The 14,483-nt window shown below is 43.0% G+C and overlaps 1 protein-coding gene and 1 non-coding gene across 2 annotated transcripts; both read right to left on the bottom strand.

The window, feature by feature from the left end:
* Window positions 1-668: 668 nt before the first annotated feature.
* Window positions 669-7,357, bottom strand: SPINK2 (serine peptidase inhibitor Kazal type 2). Its single transcript, XM_007471274.1, has 4 exons — window positions 7,300-7,357; window positions 6,210-6,253; window positions 1,490-1,599; window positions 669-714 (listed from the first exon to the last, which is right to left on the bottom strand). The coding sequence occupies exons 1-4, from the start codon at window positions 7,355-7,357 to the stop codon at window positions 669-671; spliced, it is 258 nt and encodes an 85-aa protein (XP_007471336.1).
* A 5,541-nt stretch (window positions 7,358-12,898) lies between these two features.
* On the bottom strand, window positions 12,899-12,970 carry TRNAE-UUC (transfer RNA glutamic acid (anticodon UUC)). Its single transcript has one exon. It is a non-coding gene; the product is annotated as a tRNA-Glu (tRNA).
* Between the last annotated feature and the right edge of the window lie 1,513 nt (window positions 12,971-14,483).

Genomic DNA, 14,483 nt, shown 5'->3' on the forward strand with positions numbered 1-14,483 from the left:
TCCCCTGGGGAATAATCACCCAGGGTTGAGAATCATTGTGCTGAAAGAAGGGAAAAGGCAAATTCCTGCATTAACCCTGAAGGAACCCTGTTTTGAACAGAGTTATGGAATCTTATAAGTATTTTTACCTGCCTGATTCTTAGATTCTACCAGCTCAGGCTAAAGTCAGCTCCAGTGTCTCACATTATTTGCTCTGTGCAGAACACTGTACCAGTTACACATACATTACCTATCCAAGATTTAGGGAAATGGGGAAGGAGAATAAACTTTGCCCTCTAAAAAAATGACTCCACTTCTCCCTTAGTGAAATTCACTTTTGCCTCAGAGGGAAAGAGCCACATGAGGCTGCTCAGTGAGAATGGATATTCAACAGGGAATAGTGGTAATTGAATACGATGCTGATTTTATTCCAACTAAATAAAGCAGCACATAAGTCATCTGGGCAATAAGCTTAACTCAAGGGGCAAAAGCCAAGAAACAAGTATTTTTGTTTGTTTGTTTTAATTATTAGTCACAGTCCATGGCTCTCTTCCATACCTCATCTCAGAAAACATGGGTTAACGTATTTCACGCAAAGTAACATAGGAAAGGAGACAAAGGGAAGATGAAATTCATTTAGTGTCCAGTTAAAGATGGTTTCTCCAATTTCTCTTCCGTGAACTGTTCCATCAGCATGGTCCACTTCGGATTATTTTAATATCATGACCATCTTCCCTGCAAAATGAACAACCATAAAAACACATTTGTTACCTACCACATTGAAACTGTCCCCCTCTTTGTATTAAAAAGACCCATGTCATTATACATTAGATTCTTTCCAGGGTGACACTTAATTAGTCATTTTTAAAGCTAAATCTAGGAAATTATGAGGGCGAAAGCTCAACTCTGCCATTTTTTCCCTAACCCAATGGCACAAGGAACTATCCCCAAAGAATCACTCTGAGAAGACCTAGTAATTTCCTGAAGACTGAGTTCAGAGAATGGACCCCTGAAATACAAAGCAGCATACCTGGAGGGGGAGTCATGATCACCTGAGCTGGTCAGGTATGTTACATGAAGGGCATCAGGTATAATATCAATACACTTATTACTGAGCATTCTAACAGGTAGAGTTATTAAGATCTGTTTTCTGACCAGTAGTGCAGGCTGTGTAGGTCTCCTGTACATGCCCTCTGAATTTAATAGAACATTTACTACTCCACAGAGTTTTACTACTAAATATATTCTTAATTTTGGGAAACTACCCATCCCTGGATAGTAACATCACTTCATTATTTGGTCTATAATTGATTAATCACTCACCTCATTCTCTAACCTAGACCTAGAAAAGGTACTGAAGGAGTCTGTGTCTTTTTAAATGTCAGTCTTAAAATAGAACTACTTATGTCTCATTTGATTCTTATGTCCAAGAGTCACAACTTCCTAAGTAATCAAAATGCAAGATAAGAACTAAAGAAAACTTGGCTAGTTTAGACTGTAAAATTATTACCTGATTTTCATGCACAGAGTACACTCATTGGGATACGTGGACATGTCGCTTCCACACACAGGGCTAAAGTCCCTGGGACATCCTGGTAATTTATACTGATCGCAGTTTGGCTAGAAAAGGGAAAGGAAGACAGAAATTGGAGAATAACTTGAGACGTTCTCATCACAAAATAGCTGAGGGGAGGACAAAGTCCCAAGTTTCCCTAGATTTCCTAGAAACAGCCTACAGAAAGATTTCTATTTTCCACACACAAAAAAAGTTTTTCTAATGCAAAAATCAGATGCAGTGTTGAAGCAATGGGTCAGTACCTGCTATGTAAGAAAAGGACCTCAGAGGAAGGTTCTGTCTGGCTGATTTTTAAATGAAAGTCCAAGACATGTCACCAAACCTACTTTACTATCCTCCAGTTTCATAATTTGCTCTTCACTACCACCTCCATGAGAATGTCCTGTTACATTCCACCTAATCCCTGTGCATAATGCCCAGACACACTCGGGAATCCTGTCTGGACTTTTAAGATACTGGCATTTAAGCAACAGCATTAAAGAAAGCAGTAGGTTCAGAATTATATCTCAGGGGTGGTTATGGGTTTAATTGTGTCCACCCAGAAAGACAGGTTAAAGTCCTAACCCCCAGTACCTCAGAATGTGACCATATATGGAAATAGGGTCTTTATATAGGTAATCAACTTAAGGTTAGTAGAATTGGCCTTAATCCAATATGACTGGTGTCCCTATAAAAAGGGAAAATTTGGACACAGTGTCACACACAGAGGGAAGATTATATGAAGACATGGAGAGAATGTCATTAACAAGCCAAGGAATGCCTGAGGCTACCAGATACTAGGCGAGAGGAAGAGAACTTCCTCTCTCGGAAGGAAGCAACCCTGCCAACACCTTGAGTTTGGACTTCTAGCCTTGAGAACTGTGAGACAATCCATTTCTGTTGTGTAAGATACTCGGTTTGTGGCTTTATTACGGCAGCCCTAAGAAACTGATATGGGGTCATGGAACTCAACCCTCAGATTTCATGGAATTGAGGCCAGATAGGTAACATGTCTTGTGCACAGCCACTAGTCTCTACCAGGGCCAGGACTAGAAATGGTCACAATGGTCACACCATGGTGTGCAGAGTCCCACTTTAATAACAGGTTAAATATATGGCCTGCTGTATTTCTGTTTTGTGTGTGCGTGTATGTTTTAGTAAATAGTGATTACCTTTCCTCACTTCAGAGTAAGTCACACTGTTTAGCACTCTTAATAAATGAATTACACATTTCTACTGACATTATCTGGATTTATAAAGTGCTAAGCAGGGCTGGCCTTGGGCCAAACTCTGAAGTAAAGAAAAATTTTGACCCTTTCCATCCTCCGTTCAGCCCTCTATCTCCATTTCGGAGCCTGATGTGTTTCTTGCAGCTCCAGGCTCACTAAGATGGTGCCTTCCAGAGCTTCCACAGGAGAGTAGATGCCCTCTTATCCAATGAGATTGGGACAAGTGCTTCTTGGTCATTTAACTAAAAGACAATTAAAGCACGTATACAGTAACAAAAAATAGAACATACCCTAAATATTTTATCTTAAAACATATAAATGAAAATAAAATTGCCACTCTTTTGATGTAAGGCAATGACAGGGCACATGGCCAGCTGTAATGCTACCTACACTAAGATAACCTCCCTTGCAGCTAGGTATGACCACATGATCAAGATCAGGCTGATGGGATACCAGTGGAATTATTGTGTAGTAGCTTCTGGGAACCTCCTTTAAAAGAAAGTTGGTACCTGTCTTCTGCTTCTCCCAATTTTTATTCTCCTTTGTCCATTCCTCCATCCTGCTCCTAGGTGCATGGAGCTCTACTTTTTATCTTACAGACCAGGAAGACAAAAGCCACATCCTAAGATGGCAGCTCTGTGAGCTGTTATTTTGAGTCATTGTTTCTTGCAGCTGAATCTAATCCTACCTGACACAAGACATAAGACTTTTCCTATGAATGTTTCAACTAGAGTTTTGTGTACTAACACTGCAAAAATCATACCCACAATAAATCACCTATGATTTCTTGTTTTGATTTCTTTAAAATGGAATTTCTCAACCCCATTCATAGTTTGGACCAGATAATTCTTTGCTGTGTGAGGCTGTGCACCGTAGGATATTTAGTAGCATCTCTGTTCTCTATCCACTAGATGCCAGTGACAACTCCCTCGTCATGACAGTCAAAATGTCTGCTGGGGGGTAAAACTGCCCCTTTTTAAATATGGTGAGACTTTATAGACACTGGCACAGCAAGGTAATATACAATTTAAAAAAATAATTCCCCAATTATTTTCAGTTGTTTTATCTACACCTAATTCAATTTGTTTTTAGCATTTTGTCTTTCAGCAAGTCTTTCAAAAGCATTTGACACATTTCTCATATAAACAGCTTTATTTCTCTACACTCATGTTTATGCTGTCTTTACAATTTTAATTAAAATAGGACTGGCAACTGGCATAACAGGCTTGTGAACACACACACCTGAATCTTGGTCAGCACATAACACTGATGGAAAATAAGCTTTACTGGCATACAGGAAAGTAGTTAAGCAAGAAGGTAACCTGTCTATAACCAGTGAGTAATCGATCTGCTATGGGAATCGTTCAGAGAGAAAGGAGAGGGTCGTATGTGAGTCTGCTTAAATGCAGGATGCCTGATTGAGTTTTTACTGTTATTATCCCCCATTTTCTGAAAGAAAATGAAACCCAAGAAAACTGAGTCATCTGAGCAAAAGTAATATTGGGCACCCATTAAGTGCTGAAGACTGGGTATCATCCATGACCACAGGAGTATACCGCCTACTAGGGGAAGACAGGCTATTACAATTCAGTGCTATGATGGGCTAGTGAAGAGCACCAATCTGGAGTCAGAATGCCTGGGTTGGACCCATAGTTGCACCATTTCCATGTGACCTTGACCAAGGGGATAATAATGGTACCTACTTTATAGTGCTGTAAAAAGTTAAATGAGGGAATTCCCTGGTGGTCCAGTGGTTAGGACTCCACACTTTCAGTGCCAAGGGCCTGGGTTCAATCCCTGGCTGGGGAACTAAGATCCCACAAGCCTTGCTGCGTGGCCAAAAAAAAAAAAAAATTAAATGACTTATTCTATATAAAGAATTTAGAACAGTGCTTGGCACATAGTAAATGGTATCTCAACATTTAGTGTTGAAGAAAATCAGAATATGTCACCCCCAAAATATGGCTCTATGACATAAAAATTATTTTGAGCTAAAGTCAGTTAATATGCAGCTCTCTCTCTCTTCCCCTTTTCTGCCTAAAGGCAGGATATAAATTCTCCTTTACTGGAGATGACTCTGGACTCTTATCAGCCCAGAAATGGCACCTGAGGAATCTGCAAACAAACCTTACTTCATTAGTTCCCTCCCACTATTTATCTTCCCACTGTTTGCCGCCCTTGGAAGCCTAAAACCATTTTCCTTTGTCCTGTCATTTATCTACAAACTTATTGCTCTCTGGTAAAGATGCTATATAAGGCAGATTTCTAAGCCACCTTTTTGAGTGCTCCCATGTGTATGCACAATGCACTTGTTAATAAATGTTTGTTTATTTTTTCTTGTTAACCTGTCCTTTGTTACAGGGGCCCCAGCTGAGAACTTAGAAGGGTAGAGGAAAGATTTTTTTTCCTCCCTACACTAGCATGGTGATGATGATGATGCAGTATAGTTTGAATGGAAGCATGGAGAAAGTGCATTTATATCTGCTTTGGAGGAAAAAAAACAGAGTGGGAAGATTTCCTAGAAAAGGTCTACACTGAATTGAATACTCAAAGTTACCGAACCCACGGAGGTCAACATCCCCATATGTAAAATAATAATATCTATCTATCTTACAAGGTCATTGTGAGAATTGAGAGACTGCGTATACAAATGGACAGTGTCAGACCACATATTAAAATAGAACTCTGACCCATAACCTGTAGCAACTTGCCTAGGAAACCACCTCATTACTTAGAATAACCAACCCAAGAAGCCAACCTGCTATAAATTAGACTTGTCAGAAGTCAGATGGTTATCTCTAGTGACAGTCCAATAAGCCAAACAGTAAGCTCTGTAACAATTGGCCAAAATGGCCAGGCCTTGATTAATAACTGATAGTTTCCCTAAATTTTTGTTCCTGCTTCCAACTTAGGACCAATCAGAGAAAGCCAATATGCCCTCCTAACCAATCACATAGGATTCCTGCCTTTAGTTACCCACTTACAGCCTCCCCATGCCAACAGCCTTGATCAGGGCACACCTGATGCCTTCCCTTTTTCCCACTTTAAAGCTTTCCCACTCCTCTGCCTTTGAGTCTCTGCCAAAATGCAGGTGATATGCCTGATTCACTTGCTTCAACAAGCTCTGAATAACTAGTTTTTGCTTCTTCTCATTTGGTTGACCTTTGCTTGCTTACACAGAATTTAATTTGATAACATACATAAAATGTCTAGTACAAGGTGTAACTATTAGGGAAACCAAGCCCTGAGGCCTTCAAGGCCTGAGCTACTGTCAACCAAATTTTACATTGTGATCCGTATCAAAAAGCCTGCCTGAGAATCCGGTTTCTAAAGAAGCAGTCCACTGTTTAGAAAGTGGCAGGTCAGACCTGAAAACCAGCCCCCAACCCAAACTGTTGAGGGCTTCGCTGTATCAGTAGAAACAATACAAGTGGTTTCCTACTTACTGTTTTGTATTCTGAAGGGTGAGCAAACTGAGTGTTCAAAGAGGCTGCAAGAAGGAAACAGACACTTTAAAGCATGGGGTTAATTAAGGTCAATTCTTGTTCATAAGGGTTTTTTAAAATTCAGCTTGTGATTTATACGGGCCATGTGTCTCCCTTTCCCTCCGATGCCTAGCTTCTTTGAACCCCCCCTAAGAAGTATGTTCATTTGTGTTCTGGCACCTCTCCTAGCAGGCACACAGAGAACATTTGGTACCGGTTCCGTAACTGACCACGCTAATAGGATTGCTTGAGAAACTTTGGAGCTACTGAATAAAAGTTAGAGAAGAAACTCAATAATTCATGATGTTCTTTTCCTCTGTGGCTCAAGGTAATAAATGCAAAATTTGACATTAGGTGTTACCACTTTAACTCCATTTTTTTTTTTTTTTTCCAGTATGCGGGCCTCTCACTGTTGTGGCCTCTCCCGTTGCGGAGCACAGGCTCTGGACGCGCAGGCTCAGCGGCCATGGCTCACGGGCCCAGCCGCCCCGCGGAATGTGGGATGTGGGATCTTCCCGGACCGGGGCACGAACCCATGTACCCTGCATCGGCAGGCGGACTCTCAACCACTGCCCCACCAGGGAAGCTCTTAACTCCATTTTAAATGGGCATCAAGTCTGGCTGGACTAAGGCCCCTTTCTCATGAGCCCCAGAGTGCCCGGCGCCCTTGGCATTCACAATTCCTGATTCCTGTACATCTCATGCTGAGGCTCTGTAGGGCCCCTGGTACATAAAAACCCAACTCCCGATCTTGGGCTCCAGGAAATCTGCTTTAAGGGAGAAAGAGCAGACAGCAGGGTCACTAAGAAGATGCTGGGAACGAAGCCCAAGCATGAACTAAAGAGGGTTGCTGGCTTCACGACGCCAGCCCCGCACACCCCCAAGTTCGTGTCCCTAGACAACCGCGGGGCGGGCCTGGAACCGCCAGTAACGGGTGCGCGGAGGGACGCCAAGGCCGTCCGGACCCGGGCAGGGGCAGTCGCCAGCGAGACCCCCTCTCCGTAACTCCTCGGCCGGTCCTCCGCGGAGCAGGCCCACAGGTGAGCGTTACCTGCCGAGTCCCAGCAGACCAGGAGCAACAGCCCCAAGCGCAGTGCCTCGAGTGCCATCCTCCCTCCGCGGCCGGCGTCGGGTCACTGCGCTCCAGCGCCCGCGCGACACGGAGAACGCCCTCGGGTCGGACACGCGACAGGGTGGGGTGAAGGAGGGGCGGGTAAGAGGAGGAAGAACGGAGCAGGCAGGAGGAGGGGGGAGGGAAAGGAAAGGACGCATGGGGTGGGGGAGGGGAAGGCAGAGGAGGGGTGGTGGCTAGCCCCCCATCTCCTCACCCCGCTGAGGATGAGAGTAAGCAGTTAGGGGGCCACCTCTCCCTGCAGCAAACAAGAACCTTGTAAGAGCCCTGGATAAGCTTGTGGACTGTCAATCAACCCCAGTTTATTCAGCATCTTCTCTATCCCAGGAACTGTTTGGGGGATGAACTTAACAAAGGCGTCCCTGCTGTCTGGAAGCTTTCCAGTGTAGGTGTTGGGGGAGAGGTAACAGAGGGAACTCCAAAACAAGTGAATACAATGATTTCTAAAATTAGGTGCTAGAGAGTTGGGAGGGGGGAGGAGAAGGCTTTCCATTGGGAGGTCAGGAAAGGCCTTTCAGAGGTGGCATTTAAGCTGAAAGCTGAAGGATGAGAAGGAAGCCTGGTGAAGACCTTGAGGACAGATATTCCAGGCTCAAGAAAAAGCAAGTGCAGAGATCTGGACAAGGTCATGAACATGTGTGGTCAGGAAGGTCATGAACATGTGTGGTCAGGTAGGCCATGATAAGGGGTTTGGATTTGTTCCTGTTGCAGTGGGAAGCCAGTGGAGGATTTTAAGCAGGGGCATGGCCCTGATATGACTTACGTCTTAAGAGATTGGATGAAGAATGGAGGAGACGGGTAAGAGCGGAGGCAGGGGGAGAAATTCGGTGGCTTTTACAGTAATCCAGGCAAAGGATGGTGGCAGCTTGAACTGGTGGCTAACAGGGGACTGGTGAGATGTGGTCAGATTCAGGATGTCTTTTGGAGGCAGAACCAATTGGAGTGAAGAGAAGAACCAAGGATGCTTCCTGGGATTTTGTCCTGAACAGGTGGGTGTGTGGTGATGCCATTTCTGTGATGAAGAACGTTTGGAGAGGATGCCTGTTAGACCTCCAAGTGAACATGTGGACAAGGCAGTTGGAATTACAAATTTGGAGCTAGAGATACAAATGCAGAAGACATCAGCATATCAGTGGTATGCTGACCCAAAGACCAGGGGAAGAGTACCACATGGGTCAGAGGTCAGAGCCCTGGGGCACTACTATGTGCAGAACTCTGACAGATATAGAGAACAAGGAACAACCCAGTGAAGGAGGAAGAAAACCAAGCTAGAGTCTGCGGTTGCTGAACTGTGGAGCAGCAGTGCAACCATGTCAGTCGCCACTGCAAGGTTGGGAATTAGGAGGACTGAGCATTGTCATGAGCTTTGGCGAGATTGTAGTCACTGATGACCCTGATAAGATCTTTTTCAGAGAAGTGATGGGTTCCAGAGCCCAAATGGCCTGGTTGAAGGGATGAGGTGAGAAAGTGGTGACAGAGAGTGTAGACAGTCCTTGTGAGTTTTGCTATGAAAGGGGAGCCAGAGGTGGGCAGTGAGTAGCCTATGAAACTTCCGAGTCTTCTGCAGATCATGTCAAAAACCCTCAAGTATCTTCCCACCTCCGTTGTCTTAGGAGGAAACCAAAGTTCTTACTGTGGCCGCCAAGGCCTCTGCTGGTCTCTTACTGCTCTCCCCTGACTCACTCTTCCCCAGCCCCACCGGGCTCCCTGTTCCCACCCTAGGGCCTTTGCGCTTGCCTTTCCCTCTGCTTACATATCTATGGAGCTCCCTCCTTCCCTTCCTTCTGTTGCAGCTCACGTGTCCCCATATCAGAAGTGCCTTCCCTGACCATCCTATAAAACCATAGTGCCCCTCCTTTCTATTCTCCTTAGCCTGCTTTATTTTCCCTCCCCCATAGGGTTTATCTCAACTTGACTTAAAAAAAAATTTTATTTATGACATCCTCATGTCAGTTCCTAAAGGGGAGTGATTCTTTTTTGGTTCATGGCATATTTCCAGCACCTAGAAGAGTACTGCTCAACAAATATTTGTTAAATGAATAAATGGATTCTTACGGAGTCGGGACCTTAGCTTACCTAAAAGTATGGTCCACAGGAAAAAAAACAAACAAACCACCAGCATGCATAAACAAAATGGCTCTTTGGTTAAGAAGGAATTAAACCTTGATTTCTGGTTTTGCATGCATTCATTTCTTAGTATAACATGGCTATAGTTTTGCAGTCAGATACTTGCTCTGCAAGTTACTTTACAAGCTCTTAATCTCAGAGCTTCCACTTTTGCCTTCCCCCTATAAAATGGGTATTATAATAATAGAATCTTGGGAGTATTAAATGAGAAAATGTACATAAAGAACTTAGGACACAGTGAACTCAATAAATTTTTGTCTCTTGCCATCTTCTCCATGATGGCATCTATAACAAAGACGGTTATTCAGTTTGTAAGTGATTAGGCACCTGCCCTGAACTCACATCACATTGACCACTGTGTTGTTACAGAGCTGGACATCACGAGCCTATAGGCCGTGACATTTTCTATTTCTCTTACTTCTCTAACCCTAGTGCCTAGCACTGTGCCTGACACAAGCTCAATAAATATTTGGTGAATAAGTAAATCTTTGAAATATTAAACTGACATCACAACTGGAAAGTAGACCAAAAAGAGGAAGACATAGGACCCAGGAAACAGGAATTCCAACCCAAGAGAGAAGCAAAGGAATTAGTAGGCAGCAGTATAGCAGTCCTAGAGTTCAGCCAATCCAGAATGGAACAAGCAAGAGGCCCCTGGAGGCAGGTTCTAGCAGAGGAAGCAGATAGAATAAGAAATGTGTCTTACAGTAATTGAGATGAGATTGACATCAAAGGGGTAAAGTTTAGGGATTGTTGTGCAACAAGTACATAGAAAACTAAGTAAATAAAAAAGACAGTAATTGGCTTCAGGAAAAACAAAGTTGTTCAAAGTTGTTCAGTCACTGATCTATCCAAAAGTATGATTCACTATTTTGGGAGAACGGGAGGTGAGGAAGTGTGTATGTGGGTAATGAGAGTGATGGGAGGTATGACGGTTACGTCTTTCATAGTAAAAATCAACGGATGAAATCTAAACCTGAAAAACCAAGAAGCAGCATTATATACATATTATTTAGAGATGGGAAGTTAACTGCTCAAATAATTAGTTAAAAGAGTACAAATTAGGGCTTCCCTGGTGGCGCAGTGGTTGAGAGTCGGCCTGCCGATGCAGGGAACGCGGGTTCGTGCCGCAGTCCGGGAAGATCCCACATGCCGCGGAGCGGCTGGGCCCGTGAGCCGTGGCCGTGGCCTCTGAGCCTGCGCGTCCGGAGCCTGTGCTCCGCAACGGGAGAGGCCACAGCAGTGAGAGGCCCGCGTACCGCAAAAAAAAAAAAAAAAAAAAAAATGAGTACAAATTGGATTCTTCCAGGAATTGGAAAATGAGGCAGGAGGGATGGAGTACAAGCAGCCCGCTGCTACTTTCTTAACAAACAGTGCATGTGTCATGGGCTGAACTGGGTCTCTGCCCCAAAGTTAAGTTGAAGTCCTAACACCGAGTACCTCAGAATGTGACCATATTTGGGGATTTAATTAAGTTAAAATGGGGTCATTAGAGTGGACCCTAATCCAATATGACTGGTGTCCTTATAAAAAGATATTAGGACACAGACAACACAGAAGGATGAGCATGTGAGGACACAGAAAGAAGATGGCCATCTGAAAGACAAGGACGGAGGCATCGGAAGGAAACGAACCTTGATCTTTGACATCTAGCCTCCAGAACTGTAAGATAATACATTTTTGGTGTTTAAGCTACCTGGTCTGTGATATTTTGCTAGGACAGCCCTAGCAAACTAATACAACATGTACAGTGTTTAAAAAATTATCATTTTATATTGCAAGAATAATATTTTAAGAAATTAGCAAAAAAAAGAAAGGTTATTCTGAGACTCATTCATCAATGACCTCTAACAGTAACTTGTATAGTATGAGAACATTTATTTACTGATTTTTTTTTTCGCTTGAGAAACTCCCTTTGACATATTGACCGATTCTACAATACATACAAATTTTTGTGGCTATTCAGCAAACCTTAATGAGAGGTTTAGAGATGAGAAATAATTTGCCCAAAGAGGCACAACAAGTTAGTACATTGGCAGATCTGTTTCTTTTCTGCCTCCTATATCTGTGTGTCAGTGTTGATCTGTGACATACTCCCTGGTTCAGTCCAGGTCTAGTCTGGAAAATACAGTCTACGTCAAACAAAAAGATTCCTAAGCCCAAGCAGGTAGCTCACTCATTTGAAATAACATATGCCCTTCATCCACATTCCCGCATAAACACAGAAGTGGGACTAGGCCAAGTAAGTAACTCTATGAAAACTATCCTGTTACTTGTGTTCTCCCTCAGCTCTTTGTTTAGTTGGGCTCAGCTCTATTTGGTGATGTCTACTGCCATCTAGTGGAAATGAATTGACATTTTTAACTAGTGCCTCATTTTTAGGGTACTTTAGTTTTCGAAGAGCTCTCATTTTATCTTCACAATAACCTATGAAGTAGACATTGTTATTCCATTTTGCTTTAACTTTTTAGAAGCACTTAATATTATTGAGCTTATTGTGCTTCAGACACTATACATGAATGATCTTATTTATTCCCCGTATCAATTTTTTAAAATTTATTTATTCTTGGTTGCATTGGGTCTTTGTTGCTGTGCGCAGGCTTTCTTTAGTTGCAGCGAGCGGGGGGCTACTCTTCGTTGTGGTGCGCGGGCTTCTCATTGCAGTGGCTTCTCTTGTTGTGGAGCACAGGCTCTAGGTGTGCGAGCTTCAGTAGTTGTGGCACGCGGGCTCAGTAGTTGTGGCTCACAGGCTCTAGAGCACAGGCTCAGTAGTTGTGACACACGGGCTTAGTTGCTCTGTGGCATGTCGGATCTTCCCGGACCAGGGCTCGAACCCGTGTCCCCTGCATTGGCAGGCAGATTCTTAACCACTGCGCCACCAGGGAACCCACCCCCCCCCTTTCAATTTTGTGTGATTTGTGCATATTGCCTATGTGTTATCCCATTTACAGATGAGAAGTCTAAGGCTTAGAGAATTTAAGCCTTAGATTTAAACCTCAGTAGGAATCAGGATTCAAACCCAGCGGAGGCACACGTCACTAATACAAACCTTCTCCCCCTCCTTCTCCTCCTCCATTTTCTTCTCCTCTTCTCCTTCCCCTTCTTCATCTCCATCTTCATTATTGCAAACATTGTGATTATGTGCCAGGCATTTTCCTAAGTCCTGTACTGGTATTATATAACTTAATCCTCACAACAACTCTTATGAATTAAGTATAATTATTATTCCCATTTCATAGATGAGGAAATCAAGGCACAGAGCAGTTAAGCAAGTTAACTCAGGTCATCAGCTAGTGAAAGCGTAGCCAGAATTGGAACCCAGAGAATTTTGGGTTTTATTTTTATTTATTTATTTATTTTTGGCCACGCCGCACAGCTTGTGAGATCTTAGTTCCCCGACCAGGGATTTAACCTGGGCTCTGGCAGTGAAAGTACCAAGTCCTAACCACTGGACCACCAGGGAATTCCCTGTTTTAATATTTTGTTTTCTAGCTTTATTGAGCTATCACGGACATATAACATTGTGCAAGTTTAAGTATACAGTGTGATGATTTGATACACATAATATATGTGAAATGATTACCACAAAATAGTTAACACATCCATCACCTCACATAATCACAAATTGCGTGTGTGTGTGTGTGATGAGAACATTTAAAATCTATAATCTCAGCAATTTTCAAGTATGTGATACAGTATTGTTAATCGTAGTCACCATGCTGTACGTTAGATCCCCAGAGCTTTCTCATCTTATAACTGGAAGTCTGTACCCTTTGACCAACATCTCCCCATTTCCCCACCCATACAGCCCCTGGCAACCACCATTCTTATTCTCTATTTCTATGAGTTTGGGTTTCTTTTATATTCCATGTGTAAGTGGGGTCATACAGTGTTTTTCTCTTTCTGACTTGCTTCACTCACCACACCACAGGGCCCTCAGGGGAACCCCAGGGAGCATTATATTATTCCAGACCCCATGCTCTCAACAGTAAGCAGTTTCAGAAATAAACTTAATTTGTCTCCTCATTACAAAATTAATACATATTTAGAAAACCAGAAAGAAAAAAATCACTCAAAATTCTGTCTCCCGGGACTTCTCTGGTGGTCCAATGGTTGAGACTCTGTGCTCATTCCCAATGCAGGGGGCCTGGGTTCGATCCCTGGTCAGGGAACTAGATCCCACATGCATGCTGCAACAAAGATCCCGCATGCCGCAACTAAGACCCGGCACAGTCAAATAAACAAATATTTAAAAAATAGGGCTTCCCTTGGTGGCGCAGTGGTTGAGAGTCCGCCTGCCGATGCAGGGGACGCAGGTTGGTGCCCCGGTCCGGGAAGATCCCACATGCCGCAGAGCGGCTGGGCCCGTGAGCCATGGCCGCTAAGCCTGCGCGTCCGGAGCCCGTGCTCCGCAACGGGAGAGGCCACAGCGGTGAGAGGCCCGTGTACCGCAAAAAAAAATAATAAATTAATTAATTAAATAAATAAAATAAAAGATAAAAAATTCTGTCTCCCAAACACAATCAAAATTAATATTTGGTGTCTTACTCCTAGCCATAATTCTAAGCTACTTTGATTTTAATATAGCTGTGATTGTACTATAAAAGTGACGCAGCTTGGATATGAACCTCCACAGTCTATGCCATCATCTAACTGAGGAAGCAAGGATTTAAATTGTTTATATTTTGAATCAGTTACTAAAAAGCACATGGAGAAGCACTAACAGTTTTACCATTAAATTGTAAGAAAAATTTATGCAAAAAATAATAATGATGGTGATTAATGTGTCATTTATTAAAGAGGCAAAATTTGCATATAATTAGATAAAGCCCAGAAAATAGAGGAGAGTATTAATAGTCACCATTTATCAAGTAGTAGCTGTAGGTACTTTTACATACGTTATCTCTAATCTTCATTGTGACCCTGTGAAATAGTTAATATTATTTCCTGTTCATATGATGAGGAAAGGAAACCAG

This window comes from Lipotes vexillifer, unplaced genomic scaffold, assembly GCF_000442215.2.
Source record: "Lipotes vexillifer unplaced genomic scaffold, Lipotes_vexillifer_v1.1 scaffold1191, whole genome shotgun sequence".
Classification (NCBI taxonomy): Eukaryota; Metazoa; Chordata; class Mammalia; order Artiodactyla; family Lipotidae; genus Lipotes; species Lipotes vexillifer.